The sequence below is a fragment of the Scardinius erythrophthalmus genome (genome assembly GCF_964197995.2).
Source record: "Scardinius erythrophthalmus genome assembly, chromosome: 12".
Classification (NCBI taxonomy): domain Eukaryota; kingdom Metazoa; phylum Chordata; class Actinopteri; order Cypriniformes; family Leuciscidae; genus Scardinius; species Scardinius erythrophthalmus.
In genome coordinates, this window is record NC_138232.1 from 32,157,354 (window position 1) to 32,184,561 (window position 27,208).

Genomic DNA, 27,208 nt, shown 5'->3' on the forward strand with positions numbered 1-27,208 from the left:
CTATTGTGTCCGAAACTTGCTGGCCCAGAAAAGTTATTAAAGAGATCGTTAGTATAGTCCAAGTGACTCCAGTGGCTCAATCTTATGTATATCAAGCGACGAGAATACTTTTTGTGCGCAAAAACAAACAAAAATAACGACTTTATTCCACTATTCATTTCCTTCTCTCTGGACCTCTAGTTGGTTTGCGTAGTGTTTTTGCGAAGCGCGTCCGTGTTACACGTCACCACGTAGGCTCACTATTGGCCGACGCCAGTCATGTGTGTGATGCGTGATGACGTGCAACACAGACGCGCAGCGCAAAAACACTACGAGGCCCAGAGAGAAGGAAATGAAAAGTGGAATAAAGTCGTTATTTTTGTTTGTTTTTGCGCACAAAAAGTATTCTCGTCGCTTGATATACTTAAGATTGAGTCACTGTAGTCACTTGGACTATATTAACGATCTCTTTAATAACTTTTCTGGGCCAGCAAGTTTCGGACACAATAGCAGCCTATGGAGGATTCAGATATGGCTCAGATTTCATCAAAAATATCTTAATTTGTGTTCCGAAGATGAACGAAGGTCTTACGCGGTTGGAACAACATGAGGGTGAGTAATTACTGACAGAATTTTTGGGTGAACTAACCCTTTAAGGCTGTGTGTTAGTGGGGTTATACCACAGGTAAAAACACAGATTAGCTGCCTAAAACCCACATAATCATGGTAAAATCACTGTGTGTTTTCAATTGTCTTCTTGCTCTCACAAAATTGCAGAAACCATTAAATAAGAGAGGCCAATGTTCAAAAACACTTTTATTACTAATGAGAATCAGAATAAACAGTTCCTCCACAAAGTGATATTGTTTGTTTACAGTTGCTAAGCAATGTAGCAACTTGGTGCATTAATGTGTGGTTACAGTAATGCTTTTAAGTATTTTACAACAGCTCCGAACATGACTTAAAACTTAATTTAGAGTAGGCTATAATCTTATCCATCTAAATTATTCAAAGACTACCATGTTCAGTTCTAGAACCACTAGTCCAAAGTTTAAAAGTAACATTTCTTTGTTTACACGATTTATTTACTACGAAATAAATGTTTTCCAAATTGTATTTGGTGGCACATGCATTTGTGTGGAATAGTTGTAATATTTTGGGGGGTGGTATGGGGAGACAGAACATATATCCTATGAACTATACAGAAAAAAAAAAAAACGTTTATTTTACAATAAACATCAGCAAAGTTCCTCCATGAATTACTCCAAAGCAGTGGTGATTTTGCTGTTGTAACGTAAAAGGAGTACACGCTCAAAATGTTCATCTGAGAGATGATTTCCTTTTGGGGTCACAGCGTTGGACCCATTGCTGAAGAGCTGTTGTACAGGGGAGCTTGAGGGCAAAGTTGTGTTGAACTTGATGAACACTTTTTTCACACCTGGAAATTCATTTAGGCATTTCAGATCTTTGTTTGTGCCCTGGAGATACAGCCATACCTCTTCTGCTGCTTCCCTCTTACCACTTTTGTTGCCAGAACTTCCAGGTCCATACGAGAAGAATTCATCTTCATGAACAGAGCCTCCATTGGTCTCGGTTTCTTCAGTCCCTTGGTCTACCTGCACTACCTCAGTGATCAACTGTGCCCGAAGAGCTTCCCTCTCATCTTCTGGTAACCACCACAATCTAAATTGTGGCATGGTGGCTGTAGCCAATCTGGCATCAGAACTGTCAAATACCTGCTTGAAGCCAGAGTCAATTGCCTTAACGGTGTCCTCAATGACTTTGGAGAAAAGGCGGGTGTTTGCTGCCTTCTCCTCGAGCTTCCTTTTAAGGGTCAACAATGTTGGTATCACAATGCCGAGGAAACACTTTTCTTCTCCCTGCAAAAGGTCCAGCGCAAAAGCCACTGGTTTGAAGACATCTGTATATTCTGTGAGATACGCAGTTTCATCAGGTGTAAAACCTGAGACACCCAAGGCTTCAGTCAATTCGTTGAGCTGTGAATCAGTAAGTGACATCAGTTTGTTAACGGCATAGTATTCTGAGCTCCACTTATTCAGGCAAGGTACTGTGATTGTCATTTTTGCAATAGATTCCATTGCCTCAGTAGCTTCCGTAGAGGAATGGGTCTTGTGCCATATCGCTGCACATTTTTCAGTTGCGCTACTGTGCAGTTTGCCTGACGGTCCCTTTGAGACAGCATCTGCTAGATCCTTTGATGCAATCAAGTTCAATGTTTGGGCAGCACACCTTTGGTGGGGAGGTAAGAAATAACTCAGAAAGAAGTCTCCACCCATTTCTCCATCGCAAAGAATACTGCCCAAATCCTCAAAACGACTGTCCTCCACTTCTTGGTCGTCCTCAGATGAGAACTCTTTAAAAGCCTTCACGAAATTGTTACCATTGTCAGTGACAGTGGCCTGAACTTTGCTCTCAATGTTATAGGAAGAGTGAATTTCTTGAATTTTAGCTATAATGGTTTCACAAGTGTAGCTGATAGGGATTCTTGTGCAGGCAAGAGCAGCAGACTTTCTTTCGAGATTGTCCTCAAGCCAGTGACAAGTCATTCCGAAATAACTTCTGTCCTGCACCGACCATATGTCTGCAGTTGTACACAATGTCTGTACTTTGTCGAGTTTTGCTTTTATCTCCCCTTTCATTTTATCAAATGCTACATCAAGCCTGGTGACAAAAGCGTTTCGGCTCATGACTTTTTTGCCTCTGCTTAATGCTTCAATCAACTTTCTGAAGCCAGGTTGCTCTAGAATTGAAATGGGCTGCACATCCTCCACGATAAAATTAAAAACCAGTGCATTTAGCCTGGATTGTGTTTGATAATAAATGGTGGGATCGGCCTTAGCTTCTTTTGCTTCGGAGGATTCTTCCGTTTGATTTTCCAAAATGCTTGGTCCATAATTGCTTGGTCCATCACTGCTTTGTGCATCCCTTATTCTCTTCCTACACGGCACAGAATGCTTTCTCTGGAGGACAAAGAAAAATTAAAACAAGACATTTATTTTCATTGCTTAAACTTGGTAAAACCAAGACACATGAAACACTTTAAAACATTAACTGATAGGTATGTCTTGCCCTAGAAGATGAAAGATTCATTATTTTTCATTTAAAAAGGAATTTTGGAACTTATTTCTTCTATGCTTGAAAACAATAATGAATGAATGTCCTATGAAGGATACAAGTCCTTCTTGAACTTTTTATCCATACAATAAAAGTCAATGGGGCTCAATTCTGTTTTGGACCCCAGTGGCTTTAATTGTATAGTCAAAACTAGAGATGTCCCGAGCCATCTAAGGATCAGTATCGGAGCTGGTTAAGGTTTTTTTTTTTTTTTTTTTTTTTTTTTTAATGTTCAGTATAGACTATCTTAAAGGTCCCGTTATATGCCCCTTTTCACAAGATGTAAAATAAGTCTCTGATGTCCCCAGAGTGTGTATGTGAAGTTTGAGCTCAAAATACCCAACAGATCATTTTTTACAGCACGTTTAAATTGACATTTTTGGGGCTCAGAAAAACGAGCTGTTTCAGTGTGTGCCCTTTAAATGCAAATGAGCTGCTGCTGGACGACACAGGGGGCGGAGCTTCATGAGCTCGTGCTCAGTCTGCCAGGACAAATTCATCTCACGGAATGATGATAATATCAGAAACTCTCTGTAACGGTGTTCATTTCGAGTCGGACAATAATGCCTACAGAGTCAGAGTGCTGTATAGAGATGAAACAGGTATGGTTTAGTAGTTTAATTACGGTTATTATAACGTATTTGTCATCTGCTTGTATGTATCCATTATTTATTAACAGCCTACAAGTCTGCTGTTTCGGACCAGGTCCGAATGATGATCAAACATGTACTGATGAGTTTAATAAAGTTTATTGTACATCACACAAAAGATGAAGCGTCAGTTTTACTTCAGAAAATCACCGTAAGAGCTGAGTAAACACAGTAGCCTAAGTTATAAGAAGTGCGCAAGTAGCCAGTAGAGTTGAGGGAGCATTCCTGTGGGCGGAGGTTAGTCTAAACACGGTTCTGGTGATGTCACTAATGAAGGAAGTAGAGGGGTGTAGTCCAATCGAGCCGTTTTATGTAGTCAAATTCTGTTAAATAAAATATCTCGCTTGGCATTGAACTTTGAGCTTTATAATTTTACAGATATTATTTATACTCTAACAACAACATTACACACTAACTAAAGTTTGAAACATGGGATCACATAGAACGGGACCTTTAAGCCAGATCCTTTATTTTACGTCAGCTGTCATGCAGTAAGTGGCTATATGGACCTTCAAGTGGGTTTGCCAACCGCCATTAAAAGGAAAAGAAGCTCAAATGTGCGTGACACGCAAGAACCAATGAGGTCTGTGCAATTAATCGAAATCTTAATAAAATCGTGATGTCAATAGAAAGCAACGGTGCCGCGACACTCATGCAGTGCGCTCTTTTTTCAGGCACATCTACACCACAACGAGATGAAAAAAACTAAACTTTTCAGAATCCCGCAAGCGCACCGCAGGTCTTGTGACAAGAACCAACCGATCAGCTTCGTCCTTTCCATAACATCAAAAGCTCAGCCAAGATGGATGAAAAGCTGATCATAGCTGTAAGGGGTGGGTTTTTTATTGCACGTCTCCATAAATATATGTAGTAGTAGAGCTAATGCAAGGGCTGGAAATCCATTTATCCTTTGCTGAAACTTCTTTGTCTTCATGGAGAAAGCGGCTTATGATTGCTAAGCAAAGGAAGACACCACTGGAGAGCAATCGCTTTTGAAAAGAGGAGAAAGCGGCTTAGCCGGCGTTTTCCAAGTAGGTATAACTGCAGACCGGAGATCTCCAAAAATGTTGTGTGAACTTCAAAAGTGGACAAAACCTCCAAAATGAGACTTTCACCATTGGCTCTGGCTTCAGCCAATTGTCACAAAGCCCATGGCCAATGGCATTCAGACTTAAGTTTACTTCCCACGAGCCGTCTCAGCGCAGCACGTGGGAAAGTTTTTACTCTATCACTGTGTTCTAAGCAACGGGGGTGTCCAGGGGCTCGAGATTCGCAGGGAAGGAGGGGGTTGTGACTAAGTGCAACTAAAAAGGTCCCATTGTCCGGTGAGGTCCGGTTGGGGAGTTACGGATCTGCCCAGCTCGGCGATCTCATATCGCATAAGAGCTTATTAACTGCCATGCAGTCTATTTCACTAGTTAAGTTTATGGTCAGGTGTCAGTTAGGTTTAGGGGTTAGAATTTGTTGTAGTATAGCATTGTGTAGGAAATCAGCACTGTAGAATCTGCCGTGGGGCGGAGTTTGCGCTAAACTGGATTTGTGGAAAAAATCGTCATGTGCCTATTTGCCAATGAGAGGAAGCCACACCCTATTTTGGAGCTCCCACCCCATTTTGGAGTTCTCACCCCCATTTGGAGATCTCCAGGCTGCAGTTGTACCCTTCTCGCATTTTCCACACGTTTTTAGATGCGGCATGTGAACGGCCGTGTGCAATCTGAATGCAGCACGCCTTAATATAGCGCAAGAACAGAACACAGTGGGATTACCGAACGACATGGAAGAAACAGGTAAGGAGAGTTCAGGGCAGGATAAGGACAAAAAAAAAAAAAAGATCTGATCAAGATCAAGATCTGTGGTTTGGGCATATTTTGGATACAGGAGAGATGATGTATCAGAGCCAGGTAAGCCAGGCAACATGTGCAGCACAAGTCTGTCATATAGGCTACATAGGATTATAATGATAAACTACTGCAAAAGAATATTGTGAATTCTTTGTTCACCCATGTTTTGTGCTGTTACGGGAAAAGCGCATCCACAACAGAGTTACGCCTTCATGACTAGCACATTCACTTGTTCACAAGGTCACTTGTACATTCGCAAAATTTTGTGCAATAGTAAGTTGTAGGCTAATATGTTAATTTTTTGTATGTCTGATTAATCACATATAGGATGCGTTTGGTTAAGTAGCCTAAATTAATGCTGTAAAAGAGTGCTTCAGTTTACCGGCCGCTTTTATGATCATCTTTAGCTTTAGCACGCAGCTCAAACAGCAATGCATAATGTTAATAACTATAATTGGGAATGTCATATTACATAACATAATAAAGAGAACACTTGTAATAAAACACTGTGAATTCTTTGCATTTAGTTGCCTTGTTTCAGCACATTGTTACGGAAAGAGTGCACCCACAATAAGAGTAACACATTCTGACTACTTAGTTCAATTTCACTTGTGCATTTTCATTTTGTGCAGATTTAAGTTGTAATATTATGTTGTATACATATCTGATTAATCTTACATAGGATGCGTTTGGTTAAGTTAATTAACGCTGTGGTAAAGCACTCCAGTTTACCAGTGTGATCACTGATCATCTTTAGCTTCAGCGCAAGCAGCTCAACTTGCAATGCACATCAATAACTATGATTGGGACTGTCATAAAGCCTACATAACATTATAAAGAGAACACTGTTTTAACAAAACGTTGTGAATTCTTTGTGTCTAGTTGCTATGTTTCAGCATTGTTACAAGAAGAGCACAACAGGATCACACATTCTGACTAGCATGTAAAGTTCACTTGTGCATTTGCATCATTTTGTGCAGATAAGTTATAATATGTTTATGTTGTATAAATATATGATTAATCTCATAAGACTGTTCATTTAGCTCTTCAGCTTGAACGCACGCAGCTCAAACAGCACTGCTGTTTTTTAATATTAAAAGTATTAGGCAATAAGTAATATTAATTTAAGATGTTTCTTTTTCAAAAAAAAAAACTTGATTCATTATTAATAACTAGCACTTTTTTCTCATTTTATTTTCATAAACAATATGGTTTAATTAAAATAATTTCATTATTGTCTGTGCTTAGGGGCTGTTTACAAGACACCGCTTTCAACTAAAAACGTAAAACTTGTGCGTTTTTGCTGTTCATTTACAAGACAACAGCGGTTTGGGTGCCTGAAAACGGGTTTCAAAGTGCAAGTTTTTGAAAACGGTCTCCATGTAAACAGCAAAAACGTGAATCTCTGAAGATGATGACATCACGCAGATGCATATTACGTGTTCAGTCTATAGTGTCTATAGCAGAATACAGCATTTTTAGTCGTTTCCGCAGATCCGTGTGAATGGGGATCGTTTTGACAATGGTGTCGTCTGTACGCGGAACACTTTAAGGAAAAATGTATCTGCTTTAAGCATATAGTTGTCGTGTAAACGTACCCATACTATTCCATTATTTATTCATAGCACACCCATTTTCATTTTTTATACGTGTAGTCCAATGACCTGTTTGCATTATTATTATTTTTATAAAGAAATTTGCATTTGCCCCTTTTTACATTTGAGTCCCTGTCCCCGAGAAACTCTCTGCACGGCCCATACATTAGATTGATTTTAATAACTTAAATGTACTGGAAGTTGTACACCAAGCACTAGGAAATTACAAGTATAGGATCGGGACCCTGTATCGGCAGATACTTCATATTCAATGACTCAGGACATCCCTACTCAAAACATTCTTCAAAATATCTTTTGTGTTTCACAGACAAAAGTAACTTATACAGGTTTGGGGTGAACTATCCTTTAATATGTTGGACAAAGTGGGACAGTAACTTTCAGGCAAGCTGATCTAGAAGTGTAACGGTATGAGATCTTCACGGTACAACATAACACGATTATACTCTTGATGTTTTTATTTTTTATGTTGCCCTATAGTAATGTTGCATTTAGGGCTTACAGAATGCACCAACATATGATTGACCTACCAAAAAATTATTCATTTCAAAACTTGATGTGTATTCCATTTACTAATGTATTTTATGAAAGGCGGTCTATAATTTATTAGTTGGCGATTTATAGTATTGTCACTTACATTCATCTTTGCAAATTCCTTGGGGTGGTGGTCACGGAGATGGTGCATCATGTTTGAAGTGTTGCCCGACCGTGCCGACACTTTTTTCCGACACATTCTACAAACTGGATAACCATCAACAGTGATGGTGCCTCCTGGGTCTTTTAAATACCCAAAATGCTCCCAGACAGCGGACTTCAGCCGCTTGGGTGGGAGAAAAAGAGGCTCAGGCTCCGACATTTCGGTGTGCTGCCGTTTGCGCATCTGGCAAGGTGAGTGACACTTAAATGAAAGAGGAGAAAGTCGCAATTTAGACATTTATGATTCTCTCTTAATTAAACGTATAGTAAATAGAAAAATGTCTTATTTTGGTTTTATTCAAAATAAAAACCCTAACTTGTGTTCCAATAACCGTCTTTATTTAAAACCGTGTACCGTAAAACCGTCATACCATTACATTGCTAGTTTGAACAGATAAAGTGCTTTGATGAATAATAATAATCAATCATCATACTGTTAGGAATGAACATGTCACAAACCATGCCATATAAAAATTTAGCTGTGTCTAAAATCACCCCAATCCCATATATTGTGCATTATTTAGGGTGGAGATTATCCAGTGCACTCATTCAATCCCATAAAGCTCTACTACAGAATGCATGGTTAAAGGGATAGTTCACCTAAAAAATAAAATTCTGTCATTATTTACTCACCCTCAAGATGTTCCAAAACCATACATTTCTTTCCTTTCCTGATCACAAAACCAGGTATTTTGAAAAATGTCAGTAACCAAACATGTATTATGACATTGACCTCCGTAGTATTTTTTTCCCCATCCAATGGATGTCAATGGGGCCCCGTCAACTGTTTGGTTACCCATATTCTTCAAAATATCTTCTTTTGTGTTCAGCAGAAAAAAGAAATTCATACAGGTTTGGAACAACTTCAGGGTGAGTAAATGATGAAAATTTTAATTTTGGGGGGAACTATCCCTTTAACTATACGAACATTTGAATACTGAATTTATTAAGGAACTGAATTTAATTAAGAACGGGGAGGGGATACATTATACTAATGTATATGAACAATTCTGCAAAGGAATGTTAGGCTATATTTCCCTTTTATAAAGCAACGTTTTCTGAATTCACTCTCCAATTTTCATTCACCCCTTTCTAGTGTAGTGGATTATAAGACATTCACTAAGGGATAGGGGACTATTTTGGACACAACATACAACAAAGTTGTATACAACACTACCTAGCCCGCCTTAAACACATTACTGACCAATCCCACCTTCGAAACTGCAGCCGTCCGCCATTTTCTCAGACGAGCTTTTTCTTTTCTTTTTTTTAAATAGAAGTCTACCGAGGATATGAATGTTTCTAAGTTTTAGACTTTATTTTACAAACATACAGTAAGATAGAGTTGTTGGATATCTTATAATTGTAACGCAAGCGGCATTTTCCTTGTGTAAAGCACAATAAACAAACCGTGAGACGTACACGCGGTATTACCCCTCATTCACAAATGAACACGTATTACGACAATAACATTTTATAAAGAGTAAACATTAAGCCTTACAAACGTTTTATCAACATTTTAGAGTCGACACTACTTAACGAGTTTGCAAACAGTACATGCGTTGTAACGTTAGAAACATTATAAACAGGAACAGCTCTGCTCACCGTCGCCAAACCGCCAATCGATTTAAAATGAAGCTTTCTTATTCCATGACTGAATATATTGCACGTTATTACTTAGCGGGTAACTAGTTCTAATTAAGCACCTAACATCTAACTTAACACTTTTTAATAGAATAAATCTGTTGGCTACAAACTCAAAACCACTCCCACTTTTGTTTATTCTGTCCCCAGGTTTCGCTTGAAACTTTGCCTGAAAAGCATTTAAAGTAAAACCAGTGCCTACCTGTATTTATATGTCACATAATTATATTATCTCGTGCCTCCTTGCATTCACACATAGAAATGTAGGCTAACTAAAGCTTTTAATCTGTGCTCGATCGCGAATCTACCAAAAACAGTCTACTTTTACATATTCGCTCCACAAACTCATGACGTTATACAGTATAAAAAAAAGCAATCTTTGGATGTTAAAATTGAGAAAACACGCAAATGTACCTCCAAATGCTTCTTTAGATTAGACGTAGAGTCCCTCGCAGTGGACAAGATGTTGATCTTTGGAAGGCAGAGGTTGCACTGAACGGTTATGTTTCTCCCTCTTGTATCCCTGAACGTGAAGTGGTGTCTGTGCATCCAGTGGTCAAAAGCTGTTCGAGCCCGCTCCATCTTCACACGAGGCTCCGGCGTGGTCAGCTCTTTTAAAACGAAAGAACAAAAACAGTCAATTATTTTTGCTGTTTACTATTTAATCGTGTAATTAAAAAAATATATATCCTATTTTATTTGCAGACTCTTGGTTTTTGTAATCTAATTACGTAATCCAAATATCGTGTAGTCCGTTACTACCAAACAACAACAGACAAATTTCTTCTCTCTTCCGTTTGCTGTTTCCGGCGGAGGACAAACTAAAATAGCTCATTACCACCACCTTCTGCTAGCATGGAGCAAAGACGCTGAATGTTCTGGCCCTACTCATGTACAAGCACACACACCACAAACTTCATTGAGAAGAAAATCTGTCTCATTTCGAAGGCTGTGCTCTCCGCATTAATTTGTCAGCCACGTATGTCATTGAAGATGTCTTATTTCAGAAAAATAACCATTATAAAATTGACTGTTATTCTTATGAGTTGTAAATTACACTAATTTCTTTCTTATTTTGGAATATAATGGGTTGGCCTACTCTACTTTTTTCTTTTTTTTCTCTCTCTCTCAAGAAATATAGTGCAATAGTGCAAACACGCATCTCTTAGAAATCTAGAACATTTTCAACAATGTACATATTAAACAAGTAAAATCATACTTGCACAATCATAGGACAAAAATGGAAAGAACGAAAAAAAAAACAGCAAACATATTAATCATGGTACATGAAAGATCTCATCATATTTCTTTAAAAAAGAAGTACATTTTCTATTATCAATTATTATTAGTTATTTGATCAAATATTTTACTTCACATAAGAAATCTTTAAAAGTAGGAATTTTCTATAGAAACCTTTGTTTGTGAAAGTAAAACTTTGCCATAAGGATAAGGAAGGTAACAGTAGATTCTAAAGATTTGTTTGGGTTTTCAAAAAGACAAATGACATCCTTAATACGTAGATTACCGTTCATATTAACTTTAGAAAAACATAAGAGCTCAAATCATTACAGAAAATTGATGAAACATTACAAGAGAAAATTAAATGATAGATGTCTTCATTTTCATTCTTACAGAAGGTGCATATATCAGCTAAATCACATTTGCAATATTTAAGTAACCATGTTTTTCAGAAATATTTCCCTTTGGGGGTAAATAAATTTCTTGATTGAGAGAGTTGACGAATTTATGTATTATTGCAATCTTTACTTAAGAGCGATACACCTCCCAAACATAACAAGGATAGTTGTTTAACATGACGCATGGAGTCATATTCCACCACTTGGAATAGCCTTTATAAGTTAAATTCTTTAAACGGGACAGGATATTGATATTCATAAAACTCAAGATAACAGATCACCATTAGAATTGAATAGATCAGCAATAAAAATTATGTTTTTTATTAAACCATTTATCAAAAAAGATTGATCTATTTCTAATTTTAATATCTGATTTATTCCATAAGATGGTTTTGTGGAGGGAAAAGATGTGGTTGTGGTAGCCCAATTTCCTGGCTAACAGAGCTTAATTTACCAGTGGAGTAATTACATTTCATCAAAAAATAAAGGCCACCTACCCTTTTAGATATATTATTATGGATACAATACCACATCGAATCTGACCCAAGCAAGCGTCTCTTCAACCAATTAATACTGAATGTGTGGTTAGTATCATCAAAGTCCAGAACTTCAAGACCCCCCCCCCCCACACACACACACACACACACTCCTTTTGTTTGCTAAAATAATTTTCTTCAATTTTCGAGATTTATTTTTCCAAATACATTTTTTGTATTTTATGAGGAAGTCAGGTGTGTCAGAGAAGTATGTGAGGGTGGTGCAGGACATGTATGAGGACAGTGTGACTGCAGTGAAGTGTGCAGTAGGAACGACAGACTGGTTCAAGGTGAAGGTTGGACTGCATCAAGGATCGGCCCTGAGCCCTTTCCTGTTTGCAGTGGTGATGGACAGGTTGACGGACGAGGTCAGACAAGAGTCTCCCTGGACTATGATGTTTGCGGATGATATTGTGATTTGTGGTGAGAGTAGTGAGCAGGTTGAGAAGAGCCTGGAGAGGTGGAGGTACGTGCTGGAGAGGAGGGGAATGAAAGTCAGTAGGAGTAAGACAGAGTACATGTGCGTAAATGAGAGGGAGGGCAGTGGAGTGGTGCGGTTACAGGGTGAAGAGGTGAAGAAGGTGGAGGAGTTCAGGTACCTGGGGTCAACAGTGCAAAGTAATGGAGAGTGTGTTAGGGAAGTGAAGAAAAGAGTGCAGGCAGGGTGGAGTGGGTGGAGAAGAGTGACAGGAGTGATTTGTGATAGTAAAGTATCTGCAAGAATGAAAGGAAAAGTTTATAGGACTGTGGTGAGACCTGCGATGTTGTATGGGTTAGAGACAGTGGCATTGAGTAAAAGGCAGGAGGCGGAGCTGGAGGTAGCAGAGCTGAAGATGTTAAGGTTTTCGTTGGGAGTGACGAGGATGGACAAGATTAGAAATGAGTTTATTAGAGGGACAGCGCATGTTGGACGTTTTGGTGACAAGGTGAGGGAGGCGAGATTGAGATGGTTTGGACATGTGCAGAGGAGGGACATGAATTATATTGGTAGGAGAATGCTGAGGATGGAGCCACCAGGAAGGAGGAAAAGAGGAAGACCAAGGAGGAGGTTCATGGATGTGGTGAGGGAAGACATGCAGGTAGTTGGTGTAAAAGAGGCAGATGTAGAGGACAAGGTGGTATGGAGACGGATGATCCGCTGTGGCGACCCCTAATGGGAGCAGCCGAAAGAAAAAGAAGAAGAACAAGAAGATTTTTCCAAATAAAATCTGGATAATCCATCTGCTTATAGGATAAAAAGACTAAAATTCTGGGATAGTCCTAAAATGGTTCAGGTCATTAGATGGGAGAGGTTATAATGTGAGTATAGGAGACCATAAGTCTGAGTGGACATCCATGACATGCGGAGTCCCTCAAGGCTCAATTCTTGCGCCGCTCCTGTTCAACCTGTATACTCCCAATGAGCCAAATAATGAGAAAGAACCAAATTGCTTACCACAGCTATGCAGACGACACACAGCTCTACTTAGCCCTATCGCCTAACGATTACAGCCCCATTGACTCCCTGTGCCAATGCATTGATGAAGTCAACAGTTGGATGTGCCAAAACTTTCTTCAGTTAAACAAAGACAAAACTGAAGTCATTGCTTTTGGAAACAAAGATGAAGTTCTCAAGGTGAACGCATACCTTCACTCTAGGGGTCAAACAACTAAAAATCAAGTCAGGAATCTTGGTGTGACACTAGAGTCAGACCTTAGTTTCAGTAGTCATGTCAAAGCAATAACTAAATCAGCATACTATCATCTGAAAAATATTGCTAGAATTAGATGCTTTGTTTCCAGACAAGACTTAGAGAAACTTGTTCATGCTTTCATCACCAGCAGGGTGGATTATTGTAATGGACTCCTCACTGGCCTTCCCAAAAAGACCATTAGACAGTTGCAGCTCATACAGAACCAGCTTCCAGAGGAGATCAGATGTGCTCCTACAATAGTCACATTCAAATCCAGACTCAAAACACTTCTGTTTAGCTGTGCATTTACTGAATGAGCACTGTGCCACTGTCCGACTGTTTGTACTGTACTGTATTTTATTTTATTTTTCTAAACTGTTTTAATTATTCGTATCTCTTTATTATTTTAATTTCTTCTATGTAAAGCACTTTGAATTGCCATTGTGTATGAAATGTGCTATATAAATAAACTTGCCTTGCCTAAAATTGCCTAAAATTGTCAGATCTCTTTGTAGCCAACAATCAAAAATATATTTTGTTTTGGATAGTCGTTGAGAAAAATTCAGAAACTGTCTACTAATTAAATTTTTCGTTAGATGAATCCCCAAATATTTCACTTCATTTTTAATTGGTATATTTTCAGTTTCTACATTGTCAAGTAAGCAAATCATTTCACACTTGGATAAATTAAGTTTGAGTCCAGAAGCATTAGATAAAGCATCCATTTTAGTTAAGACTGGAGAAACTTGCTCTTTATCTTTTAAGAATAAAATGGTATCATCTGCAAATTGTTCAAAATATTCAAATCTCTCTGTTAAAGACATTAAGACCAACAAAGTTATAATTGAAACAAAATATCAATGGATAATGTTTCTACAACCAATAAAAATAAAAATGGCCTCAAAGGGCAACCCTGTCTTATTCCGCGAAGAACAGGAAACCTTGGTGATGTTCGTGAATTTAAAATTACAGCTATCAATATCTTTGTACAATATTTGGACAACATTAATAAAATTGGATGGGAATCCAAAAGCCTCCAAAGAGCTTACAGAACTGGTGCTCTACAGTGTCGAAGGCCTTATAAAAATCAAGGAATAAAATAATTGCATCAGACTCAATTTCTTCTTTATAATCAATAAGATCCAGAACAAGTCGAGTTTTACAACTAACATGTCCTTTCGTCCTTTATATGCCTAATCCCCCCTAGCTATTTGGCCAGCTCCTGCACCTAGGCCCTTTGAGACAGAGACACCGTTCCAACTTTAAAACGTCCGGTCAGTACCGGTGTAAGTTGCTCGCGAAGATGACATCACGAGTCCATGTCGTTCGCCCGCCATATTGGATTGAACAGAAAGCAAAACTAAATTTTCACAGGTCACAAATTTGGTTCGAACTTTACGAAACTGGACGTACATGATCCTTGGACCAAGCCTCACAAAAGTTACTAGAAGGATTTTTGATTTTCGGAAGCGTTTGCCCGTCACAGCTAAACGAAATCGGCAGCTTAGTCGCCAAACAGGAAGTCTTCCATATCTCAGGAACTCTGTCACGTATCGAAACCAAACTTTGTACATGAACTCGGGACTCCAATGTGAGGATGAACAAGATCTGATTATTATTATTATTATTTTTTTTTCAAGCTAATTGACAAACCCATTTACTTATGTCTATACAAAAGAGTTTCACCTCACACTTTTAATGTTAATGCATTTAGACAGTAAATGGGGGTAACTCTCAGTAACGGTGTTCAGTTCGAGTCGGACAATAATGCCTAGAGTCAGAGTGCTGTATAGAGGTGAAACAGGTATAGTTTAGAAGTTTAATTACGGTTATTATAACGTATTTGTCATCTGCTTGTATGTATCCGTTATTTATTAATAGCCTACAAGTCTGCTGTCTGAATGATGATCAAACATATACTGATGAGTTTAATAAAGTTTATTGTACATCACACAAAAGATGAAGCATCAGTTTTACTTCAGAAAATCACCGTAAGAGCTGAGTAAACACAGTAAGTTATTAGAAGTGTGCAAGTACATAAACAAATTTCAGTAGAGTTGAGGGAGCATTCCTGTGGGTAGAGGTTAGTCAAAAAACGGTTTTAATGACGTCATTAAAGAAGGAAGTTGCCTAGAGGGATGTAGTCCAAATGGGCCGTTCGATGTAGTCAACTTCTGTTAAATAAAATATCTCGCTTGGCATTGAACTTTGAGCTTTATAATTTTACAGATATTATTTATACTCTAACAACAACATTACACACTAACTAAAGTTTGAAACATGGGATCACGAAGAACGGGACCTTTAAGGTCCTAGCACACTGAATCCGAAATTTTCGCATGCGTTTTTTTCGTATCCGACAGTCTGTGGTTTGCACTCATTGTGGAAGGGCCTTTACGCCGCCTTCACACTGGCAGTTGAAATCAGCTCCGTAATACGCAATACGCCCCCAGCGGACGTCGTACACAGCGGTGAAAAGTGTTGGAAGCCTCGGAAGCGAGTATATTTAAATATTGAATTATTTAATTGTATAAACTGCCCTAATAACGTTAAAACATCATGAAAATTTGTTTATCAGTACCATAGCAACGCTAACTTCCGTTGGGATCATGGGATAGAAACCGTCCGTAGCCTTTCGCAAGAGTCACATTTTTTGAACGCATCCGGATGGCCAACGGACACGATTTTTTTCGCACCGCACTCGTTCGCACCTGGTTCGGACCCATTCGCATGCGGTCTGCGAATCTCCATAGGAAATTAATGACTTCCGGTCGTTTCGCTGCCGTATCGGAGCTAATTTCAACTGCCAGTGTGGCGTTAGATGTGTAAAAACAAGTGGAAAGCGCGGGCGCACCGCTGTCTCCTTTCCACAAGTGCTTGCTCTCCCGTGGCATCTGTCGTTGCTATGCAACCATGAACTGCGCTCTCCATGATGACAAGGAAGTATCAGCAAAAGATTTATTGATTTCTAGCCCTTGCATTAGCTTTACTACTAGATATATTTATGGAGATGGAAAATAATAGGGCGCCCTGTACAGCTATGATCAGCTGTTCGGCCGAGCATTCAATGTTGTTACGCTGCAAGCTGATCAGTTGGTTCGCTGCTGCCGCGCTCTACACTGTAAAAAAAAATTGTTCACTCAACTTACATTTTTTAGTTATTTTTTTGCTTTGACTCAGTTAAGTTTTATTGACTTAATCTACTAAGTATGTTCAACTTAAAAAGTTTAGTTGACATAGTTAAAATAGTTGAGCCAACAACTTATTTCAAGTTACCTGGACTTGTAAAGATTAGTTGAAATACAATAACTTACATTTTCAAGTTACCTGGATTTGTAAAGATTAGTGGAAATACGATAACTTACATGTTCAAGTTACCTGGACTTGTAAAGATTAGTTGAAATACGATAACTTACATTTTTAATTTACCTGGACTTGTAAAGATTAGTTGAAATACAATAACTTACATGTTCAAGTTACCTGGACTTCTAAATATTAGTTGAAATACGGTAACTTACATTTTCAAGTTATCTGTACTAAAGTGTTTGTTCATTGAACTTAATTTAGCATATTTTCTCAACTTGCAATATAGCACACTCAACCAAATAAATAACAGATTTTTCCATACAAATGGTTTTATTGTTCCTTACAAATCAATAAATATTAAGAACAAACTGATATTCAAAGGAATACAATTATCTCACAATTGCATGAAGTTTAAAGATAAAAATGTATTTGAAAAATGCATAGAAAGTGTATTCACATGGGACTTTTTTCATGTTTGTACAAGTTTTCAGAATTGATGGCCTGACATGCATTCTCATTGCTTATTTTTTTTAAATTTTACTTGGCTAAAACATATATTAAGATTTCATGTGTTTTAAAGTTATTTCACAAGGGGGTATATTAATGTGAAAAATCTTAAAGTCTCAGTTCACACAAAAAAAGTTGCTCACCTGTTAATACTTTCCATTGTTGGTAGACAAATGAATATCTTTTTAATAAAATCGGTGAGCTTTCTGTCCCTCCTTTGACAGCCTAAGCAACTAGCACTTTCAAGGTCCAGAAAAGACATCCTTAAAGTAATCCAAGTGACTCCAGTGGTTTAACCTAAGTTTTATGAAGCATTGTCAGTGTTTCATTCCATTTTATTTATTAAATAGTTTTCTCCATCAAATGTTTACAAGAACATAGCAGCACATGATTCTTGTGTCGACGTGAAAGCTGACACACTGCTGCATGTAAACAAATATATAAACCACTGACGCCACTTGGATTACTTTAATGATGTCTTTTCTGGACCTTGAAGTGCTAGTTGAATAGGATGTCAAAGGAGGGACAGAAAGATCAAAGATTTCATTTAGAAAAATATCTTAATTTATGTTTCAAAGATAAACAAAGGTCTTTTAGGTTTGGAGCAACATGAGATCTAACATCTAACAAAATAATTTTAATTTAGGTTAAACTAACACTTTAAGATTTTTCACATTAACCCTTTAAAGCCGCATGTATCATATTTGATACACGAGTTTCTAAGACATATACTGAATCAGTGAGAGCAATACTTTCTTTGAAAACCTGTTGTATCTATTTTGATACGTGTATTCTGCCATCTTGTGGAATTTCACTGTACTGCAGGCAGTAGAGGGGTGATTTTTTAGCTTTTCAAATTGGCGGCTGCGAGTTGAATCAAGCTAGACGCTTTCGGCAGGAAAATAAAGGCTAATTTCAAGTTGTTAAGGTAAAAAATAATATTGGATTTCGCCTGATATAATTAATTTAACACTTTCTGAATTGAAATAATGCATAATTACTTAATAATTTAATCGTTAAATTACGAGTAAATCGTGTTGGAAATTGTGTATCAAATTTGATACAACAGGTATTAATGGAACATAAAGCAGTCTAAACAGTAATGTCAAATGTAGTAATGTTATTTTATGACTACCACAATGCAAACACACAATATTGGGATGATTCAATTAATGGCAATTAATGACTGAAATGACATAACCCTCTGGGATTCTTCGCCCGAAAACGGGCGAATACTTGAACGTTTCGAATTGTTAATTTTTTTTTTGCTTCATTGGATGGGGGTGAAATTTGTTGACTTTTGTTTTATTACCTATATGAACACACAAAAAAAATCAAGGAGATGATTCTGATATGGTAAAGGGTCGTAAAAAAAAGTCACACTTAGCTTCCTCCCGCCCGAAAACGGACGACGAATGGGAAATATGAAAAAATAGGAAAACTCAGAGAAACTTTTGGTGGTACAAGCTACAGATCAGCCACTGTGCTGAAAAAAAGTGTAATAACTCCAAAACTATAGCAAGGAGAGTCAAAAGGTAGGTATCGTTTGAAAGAACTCTTTTTACATTTTTTGAAAATATAAATTGCATTACATTTGGACATTGTCCTGCCAAGAAACGGCGGATAAAAGACAATATATATATATAATTTTTATTATGATTTTGCATATCTTTCTTATTTGTCATGTAATAACTCAGGAAGGAAATAAGGTAGGAGGAAAATTCTTTTTTAGTGAAGTCCCCCTATGTTAGCTGCATCTGGATAAAAAAAATTTTTTTTTAGATAAAGCAATCAAAAATTACAGCATTTTGAAAAGAGATAGCCTTTTTGTACAGTCTTTGACACCCCCTCATGGGCAATTTTTTCTCCATGAAGAATATCTTGTCATAAAAGCAATAGATTATGTTAATTTTGGGCTCATTTTAATTGTAATAATATGCTGTAAAAAATGAAGTGCCATTTTCAATTATCTGAGAATGTTTCATGAGCTGTATGATGGTTTTGACACATTGCAGTACATTATTTTATAGATTATGAAAAAAAAAATTCTATTTATCAGCAAATAACTCAGCAATACTTAAGAGTTTTTCAAAGTGGATACATTCGCTGTAAAGTTCAGACTCTAAGCTTTCAAATGACATCAACTTTGTGTTAATCAAGGCAAGATTTTTGAAAAATATGGTAATGAATATTTTCGCAGCTAGGTGGCGCCTGCTGGCGGTACACTTGGTTTTAGAGGGATTACTCAGCACTCGTTTGGAATTAATAAATGTAATTAGATGCATTAAAAAGCTGAGATCCTAAGCTTTAAAATGATATATAATTTTTGTTGTTCCATTCAGTGGTTGCTTAGTAATTTAAAAAAATCTTTCCAAATGGGAATAAATCAAATAAATAATTAAAAAAGCTATAGGCCGCCTAAAGCTATAGGCCGCCAAAGTGCATCTTTGCACTTTGTTGGTGCAAAGATGCAAGCATTGCACCAACAATCACTTCTCCCATGTGTACTGTGAGAAGTGTAAGGTGCATCTTTGCCTGAACAAAGACAGAAACTGCTATGTTTTCAAACTGTTAAAGGCATAATAGATTTTTTGTTTCTAAAATCTACACTGTTGTAAGCAAAACGTTCCACAAAAGCCTGATGTATCAAATGTGATACAAAAAATATATCATAAAAAAAATGAGTTGGCAAAAAAATTTTTTTTTATATTTTGATTCAAGGCTTAATAAACATCTAATTTCCAAAAATATATAATTTTCTGCCATTTTTTTAATGTGTCAGGCTTTAAAGGGTTAATAATACCTCTTTAACTGTGAAATAACTTTAAACCACATGAAATCTTAATATATGTTTTAGCCAAGTAAAATTAAACAAAGTTAAACAATGAAAATGATGTCAGGCCCTTGATGCAGAGAACTTGTAAAAACATGGGTAAACAAAAAAATACAGATGAAAACACAGGCTCTTTGTAGAAATACATACCTTACCTCAACAACATCTTTAATTCAACAATGTATTTTTAAGAGAGTGCACTCTTGCACTGCAGGTATCAGCTCCAATGTTCATGAATCACCTCGAAAGTGTATCTGAGGTGTTTTCTGAGGTAGTTTATGTTGAGAGCATAAAGCAATGTCATTTGTATGTCACCAAATCCTCGCAGAACAACTGCTTCCTCGATTACAAGGGCCACATCACTAGAGTTGCATGGAATTGGGTCTATCACATCTTCCACCACTGCGATGATTCCAAGAGTCATGCCCCAATCATATCTTCTTCGGAATCTGTGTGCTGTATTAAAAAATGACAAACTTCAAAATGTGCTTTCACACATACAACACTGAAGCTCAACCACTTAAACACAACATGAGTACACCAAGTCTTATTTAGTGTTCCGAAGAAGTAGGGCTGGGCGATATGGCCAAAAAGAAAATATCACGATAATTTTTTTTTTTTTAATCAGTCGATATCGATAATTATCACGATAAAAGTCAAATCTTTATTTCTTTCAAGTTTAAAAGCAGATTTTTGTTCCTAAGTGAAAGTTGTAGAAACCATGCAGAGCGTTAATTGTGGTTTTAAACTACTCTTTATTGTCAGAACATATCATGACAAACACATGCCAAACTGGTAAACATTTCACAAATCTGAGAACATTCAAACATTTGTCATTTTTTCTTAACAAAATAAATATCTTTATTGGACAATTAATTTCTTAGTTTCTGCATGTGCTAATTTTTATTAGGTAAAATGTAAAAGCTCAAAAAATGGTATTCGGACCAGCCCAGCCCTATAGGGGCGGCACAATTTTTTTTCGCCTAGAGCGGCAGAAGTGCACGCGCCGGCCCTGCAATATAAAATACTGAGGATACATCATGAATCATGATGATGAACAGTAAAACACTTCCTCGAGGAGTCCCATAAAACCATCTATAAGTTTGATAGAGATGATGGAGATGTAGTTTCCCCGCAATTCCAAAGCTCTCTTTGTGTACCTATATAATGTATTGAACTTTTCCTGTAGCTTTGTTTGTTGTCAAACTGGCAGGACTTGGAGCTGAGGCTTTTTCTGTTTTTTCTTTGTTTGGACACAATGACAAGCATAAACTGATCTTCAAGGCAGTTCTTCAGTTCTTCAGTTCTTGCATGACACAGTATAGTATGTGAGAATTTAGTGCAAATTTCGACCTGTGGAGGGCAGTATGCGCTTAGCTGCGTCTACCGGAATAGTTTATGGGATAATGAAAAATCTGGAAGACATGTATAGAATTCAAAGAAAAGTGGGAAAGAACAGGAATACATAGAAGCGTGAATAAGATGTGGTATCTAATGAGGCTAGGTCATACAGGATTAAATAGAACATTATTTATAATGAAAAAACATGTAGATGGAATATGTGAATATTGCAATAGTCAAGAGACTAGAACATGTAATTATGTATTGTCTAAAATATCATCAAGCCAGACAAAAGATTAATTTCACAATTTGGTGAGAATCAGGTGACATTAAATTTGCATGATATATTGCAAAGAGGATCTGGTGAAATTTGTTTTTCTCTTTTGTTTTCTTTTTTGAAGATTACTGGGTTAGAATTTAACGAAGTGTAGGTCGACCCTTGATCCACACTCCAGATGGTGGCGATAATGCGCCGAAAGCTGGTTGCCAACCGCCATAGAAGAAGAAGAAGAAGAAGAAGAAGAAGAAGAAGAGAGGATGGGTCAAACCGGGGCGCGCGGACTGAAGACCGAATCAGCGCTCGAGGGAGCGTGGGAAAAATGGCGGAAGGAGGAGCGGAGTGGGGAGACACCTCGGATGATGATAATGGTCAAGATATGGAGTATCAGGAAGTAAGATACAATAAAAGGAAAAAAAAGAGTAGTTTGGGTGATGGATCTGATTGTGAACAAAGAAGACACACGAGAAGTGAAGCTACTAAAGAGATGTCAGGGAAAGAAATCAAAGTGATTATTACATTTGCTAAGCAGACAGAACAGCAAGCCCATCCTGTCAAAATATCGAAAATAATCGAGAAAGAGATAGGAGTAGTGAAAGCTGTATCTTGTCTTAGCAATGGAAGAATAATGATTAAATGCATGGATCAGAAGCAGAAGGAAAAAATAATGAAAATGAAAATGCTAGCAGGGGCACGGATAACGTGCACAGAAATAGGCAATAAAGTTCAAGGTGTTATTTCGGGAGTACCTCTTAATGTAAGTATGGATGATATCAAAGGCAGCCTGAGTGGAGGCACAGTCATTTCTGCTAGAAGGCTACAGATGTGGAAAGACAATAAAAAATGTGAAAGCATGAGCGTGATGATACAGTTTGAAGGGAAAAATCTTCCGATAAGAGTAAAACTAGGATTTGTAAGCTTCTCAGTGAGAGAGTACGTACCTCCGCCTTTAAGGTGCTTTAAATGCCAACGCATGGGACATACTGCTAGTATCTGTAAAGGGAAAATGCGTTGTGCAAAATGTGGGGGAGAACATGATTATGGAAAGTGTGAGGAGGGTGCAGAGATAAAATGTTGCAATTGCGGAGGAAGACACAGTGCAGCATATGCAGGATGTCCAGTGCAACAAGAAGCCCGTGAAGTACAAAAAATAAAAACGGTACAACATTTAACATATGCAGAAGCAACTCGTAAGGTGAAAGGTGCAGTTGAAACAAAAATGACTAATGTGCAAGGAACTATGGCAGAATCCTTTCTTCAGAAAGATGTAAATGATGTGAGAAATAAACCAGACCAACATATTGTGATGAACAAAATTGATTTTGTGGCTTTTATTTGTGCGGTGGTTAATGGTACCTCGCAAGTGGAAAGGAAGTCAGATAAGATAAAGATTATTGTTGGGTGTGCTAATAAATTTCTGAAGTTAGCAGGTGTTACAGCAGAGGAGGTCCATGAGATTTTGAAAGCTAAGGAAGGAAATGTTGCTTTGGATATGACTCAGAATAATACTTAGGTATATAATGTCTTTCCTATTACTACATTGGAACGCCAGGAGCTTAATATCAAATGGGCAAGGTTTTAAAAAACATATCGTAGAAATGGGAAAATTGCCAGACATCATGTGTATTCAGGAGACATGGTTAAATAGCTCCTTGGATTTTAAGATCGATGGATATGTAGTTGAAAGGAAAGACAGAGAAGCTGGAAGAGGTGGAGGGTGTGCAACATTTATTAAAGAGAGCATTGCATATAAAAGAGTATTCACAAGTAATAGTTTAGAATGTGTAACCATAGACGTATTGGGAAAACAAGAAGGAATCAGAATTACAAATTTCTACAATCCATGTAAAGAAATAAGTAATGATATATTAAAAGAAATGATGGGTAATATTCAGGGCAAATTTATCATATGTGGGGATTTTAATGCACATAATGGTTTGTGGGGTAGTGAAAATACAGATAACAATGGGGTAATCGTAGAAGAATTTATAGAAGAAAACTCACTTGTGTGCTTGAATGATGGGAAACCAACAAGAATGGATATAGTAAAAGGTGGTATGTCATGTTTGGATCTAACAATAATGTCAGCAGCTTTAGCTGGTAAGTGTACTTGGAGTGTACTTGAAGATAACTTGGGCAGTGATCATTGGCCTGTAATATGTGAGATCCAGAGTACAGTGCAAAAGGAAAATATGGGTCAATTTGCAAGATGGGGATTTAGGCAGGCAAATTGGGAGGAATTTTATATGTTGTGTGAAGAAAATTTCAAAAACATTAAGCTGGAAGGAAATATTGAAGAGAAATATAATAAGGTAGTAGGAGGAATAATTTCTGCAGCAAATCAGACTATACCATTAATAACAGGTAATGGAAAGAAAAAGAAAAATGTGCCATGGTGGTCTGAAGAGTGCTCAGTGGCAGTGAGAGAGAGGAATAAGGCATTCCGGATTTTAAAAAGAGTAATAACTCAAGATACCGTAATAGAGTATCAGAAAAAAAGGGCTATTGCAAGGAAGGTAATTAAAAGCGCAAAGAGAAAGGCTTGGCAGGAATTCTGTAATACAATTGGGAGAGAAACTGGAATGAATGTGGTTTGGAGAATGATTAGGAAAATGAATGGTGTTAATAGTTGTAAGAAGATTCCTGTAATTGAAGAGGAAGGGAAAGTGGCCATAACAAATAAAGAGAAGACAGAAGTCCTAGCTAAAACATTTTCTAAAGTCCATAGTATTGAAAATTTAAGTGACAAATTTTTAAATAAAAGACAGGAATTAAGCAGAATATATGAGAATGTTCGTGTGAAAAAACAAGGAGCTGAAAATAGTTTGGATGAGGATTTTAATGTTTTTGAGTTAAAAATAGCTATTAACAACTCAAAGAATACAACTCCAGGGAAAGACATGATTACTTATAGTATGTTAAAGAATTTACCAGAGGTAGCAATTAAAACAATGTTGGATTTATACAATCATATATGGAATGAAGGTTATTTACCCAAAGATTGGAAGAGTGCAATAGTAATACCAGTAGTGAAACCAGGTAAGGATGCAACAAAATCTAATAGCTACAGGCCAATCGCTCTTACATCTACATTATGCAAAGTAATGGAGAAAATGTTAGTAAGAAGGTTAAATTATTTTCTGGAAAAGAAAGAAATATTAACACCAGTTCAGTGTGGTTTTAGAAAAAAAAGATCAACAATGGATGCTCTTTTATTGTTTGAAAATGAGGTTAGGAAGGCATTAATAATGAAGGAGTTTCTTGTAGCAGTTTTCTTTGATATTGAAAAAGCGTATGACACTCTATGGAGGGAAGGTCTGTTAATTAAGTTAGATAGAATTAATGTAGGAGGGAAAATGTATAACTGGATATTAGATTTTTTATTTGAACGTACATTTCAGGTAAGAATAGGTGAGGAAACATCAGCATCATATGGTATCCTGAATGGGACCCCACAAGGAAGCGTGATTAGCCCAATTTTATTTAATTTAATGATCAATGATATATTTGAAAAAGTTAAACCAAGCATTGGGAAGGCGTTGTATGCGGATGATGGTGCTATATGGAAAAGAGGTAGGAATATAGGAAATGTAATTAAAGGAGTACAAGAAGCTATAAATGAAGTTGAAAGATGGTCAGTAGATTGGGGAATGAAGTTTTCAGTATCAAAAACTCAATATGTGGTTTTCTCAAGGAAAAAGAAAATTGAACAGATTACATTGAAATTATATGATCAACTTTTAGAGAGAGTGACAGAGTTTAAGTATCTTGGTTTAATCTTTGATGAGAAGATGACTTGGAAACAACATATTAAGAAAATTGAAAATAAATGCAAAAGAGTAATAAATTGTATGACCTCAATAACTAAATATGAATGGGGAGCAAGGAAAAGTGCAATGTTATGTATATATCAAGCCCTTGTACGTTCTAGCATAGATTACGGATGTGCAGTGTATGGTGATGCAGCTATATCTCAGTTAAAGAAACTGGAGAACATACAATCTAGAGCACTTAGAATCTGCTGTGGAGCTATAAGATCAACTCCTCTAGATGCTGTCAGGGTTGAAATGGGGGAAATGCCATTAGACCTGAGAAGAGAAAAGCTTGCAATGATGTATTGGGCTAACTTAAAAGGTGGTAAGAAGAATCATTGTACACGCGTAATACTAAATGACTGTTGGGAATACAAAAAGAATGGAGGAAATAGCTTTGGCTGGAAATATGGACAGTGGGTCAAGGATTATGGTATAGAGGATGAAGCAATTTGTCCTAACATGCCATTAAGTGGTGTGGCAGTGTGGAATATTACTGAACCTGTTGTTGAAATGAGATTATTGGAGGCTCGGGAAAAAGCAGAAGAAATATGCAGTAATAGTTATAGAGTTAATGTTTTTATGAGAGAAAACTTTAATTCTTTTGTGCAGATTTACACAGATGGATCTAAGGATCCAATTGAGCAAAAAGTGGGCATAGGAGTGTATATTCCCAATTTTAAGACAGAAATAAGCTTGAGGCTAAGTAACAAACTGTCTGTGTACACTACTGAGTTAACTGCAATTATAGTAGGACTACAATGGGTTGAACAGGTTAGGCCAAACAGGATTTTAATTTGCTCAGATTCTTCATCAGCTCTTAAAAGTATAAAATCTACAAAAAGTGATAGAGAAGATTTGTTAGTGGAAATTTATACTTTATTGTACAGACTGAAAATGGAAGGTATAACTGTATATTTTTGTTGGGTGCCAGCACATATCGGGATAATAGGGAATGAAACAGCTGATAAATTAGCAAAAGAGGCATTAAAGAAAAACGTGGTGGAAGTTAAAGTCCCTTTGGGTAGAAGTGAAATAAAATCTGTGATTAATAGGAAATTAATACAAAAATGGCAACAAAGATGGGAAAATAGCAGTACAGGTAGGTGGTTTTATAGTATTGAGAAATCAGTAGGGAAAAAAGTGCAGTTTTTTGGAAGATATAGAAAAGAAGAAGTAATGATATCTAGATTAAGAATGGGACATACAGGATTAAACTCAACATTAGCATTAATGGGGAAGCATGACAGTGGGATGTGTAACGAATGCAATATTTTAGAAACAGTTGAGCATGTGCTTTTTAAGTGTGGTAAGTATGATGGTCAGCGTGACAGTCTTTTTAATAGTATTAAAAATAGGCCAGTGAGTGTTGTGGATCTTCTGGGGAAGGGTTTAAGTGACAATCAGATATATAGGGCTGTTTTAATCTTTTTGGAGGTTACAGGTATATGTTACAGGATATAGGAATATAGGGTCTGAGGGTGAGATGTATGGTGCCTCTGCCTGCCTTAGAGGCTGAGGAGCCCAGTGTGGAAGCTGGAGGAGCTGAACACGCAGCGTCAGCTGAAGCCTGGGCTCTGATCCTTTGGGGTGGGTGGGATATTCACCCCCCTTCAATAATTTTTTTTTTTTTTTTTTTTTTTTAAGAAAGGAAAGGAAGGAAAGGTGAAAGAAAGAAAAGAAAAGAAAACAATACAGATTCATCACCCAGGTGGATAAAAAAAAATT

General features: G+C 37.1%; 1 protein-coding gene across 1 annotated transcript; it reads right to left on the bottom strand.

The window, feature by feature from the left end:
* Positions 1-777: 777 nt before the first annotated feature.
* On the bottom strand, positions 778-10,351 carry zbedx (zinc finger BED-type containing X). Its single transcript, XM_081380638.1, has 4 exons — positions 10,321-10,351; positions 9,973-10,169; positions 7,856-8,116; positions 778-2,960 (listed from the first exon to the last, which is right to left on the bottom strand). The coding sequence occupies exons 2-4, from the start codon at positions 10,138-10,140 to the stop codon at positions 1,239-1,241; spliced, it is 2,151 nt and encodes a 716-aa protein (XP_081236764.1). The 5' UTR covers positions 10,141-10,169; positions 10,321-10,351; the 3' UTR covers positions 778-1,238.
* Positions 10,352-27,208: the final 16,857 nt, after the last annotated feature.

Coding starts and splice junctions, on each gene's coding strand:
- zbedx (XM_081380638.1), bottom strand. CDS start 10,140: ATGGAGCGGGCTCGAACAGCTTTTGACCACTGGATGCACAGACACCAC. Junction 8,117..9,972: donor ATCTAAAGAAGCATTTGGAG/GTACATTTGCGT, acceptor CTTTCATTTAAG/TGTCACTCACCTTGCCAGAT. Junction 2,961..7,855: donor AGGAATTTGCAAAGATGAAT/GTAAGTGACAAT, acceptor TTTGTCCTCCAG/AGAAAGCATTCTGTGCCGTG.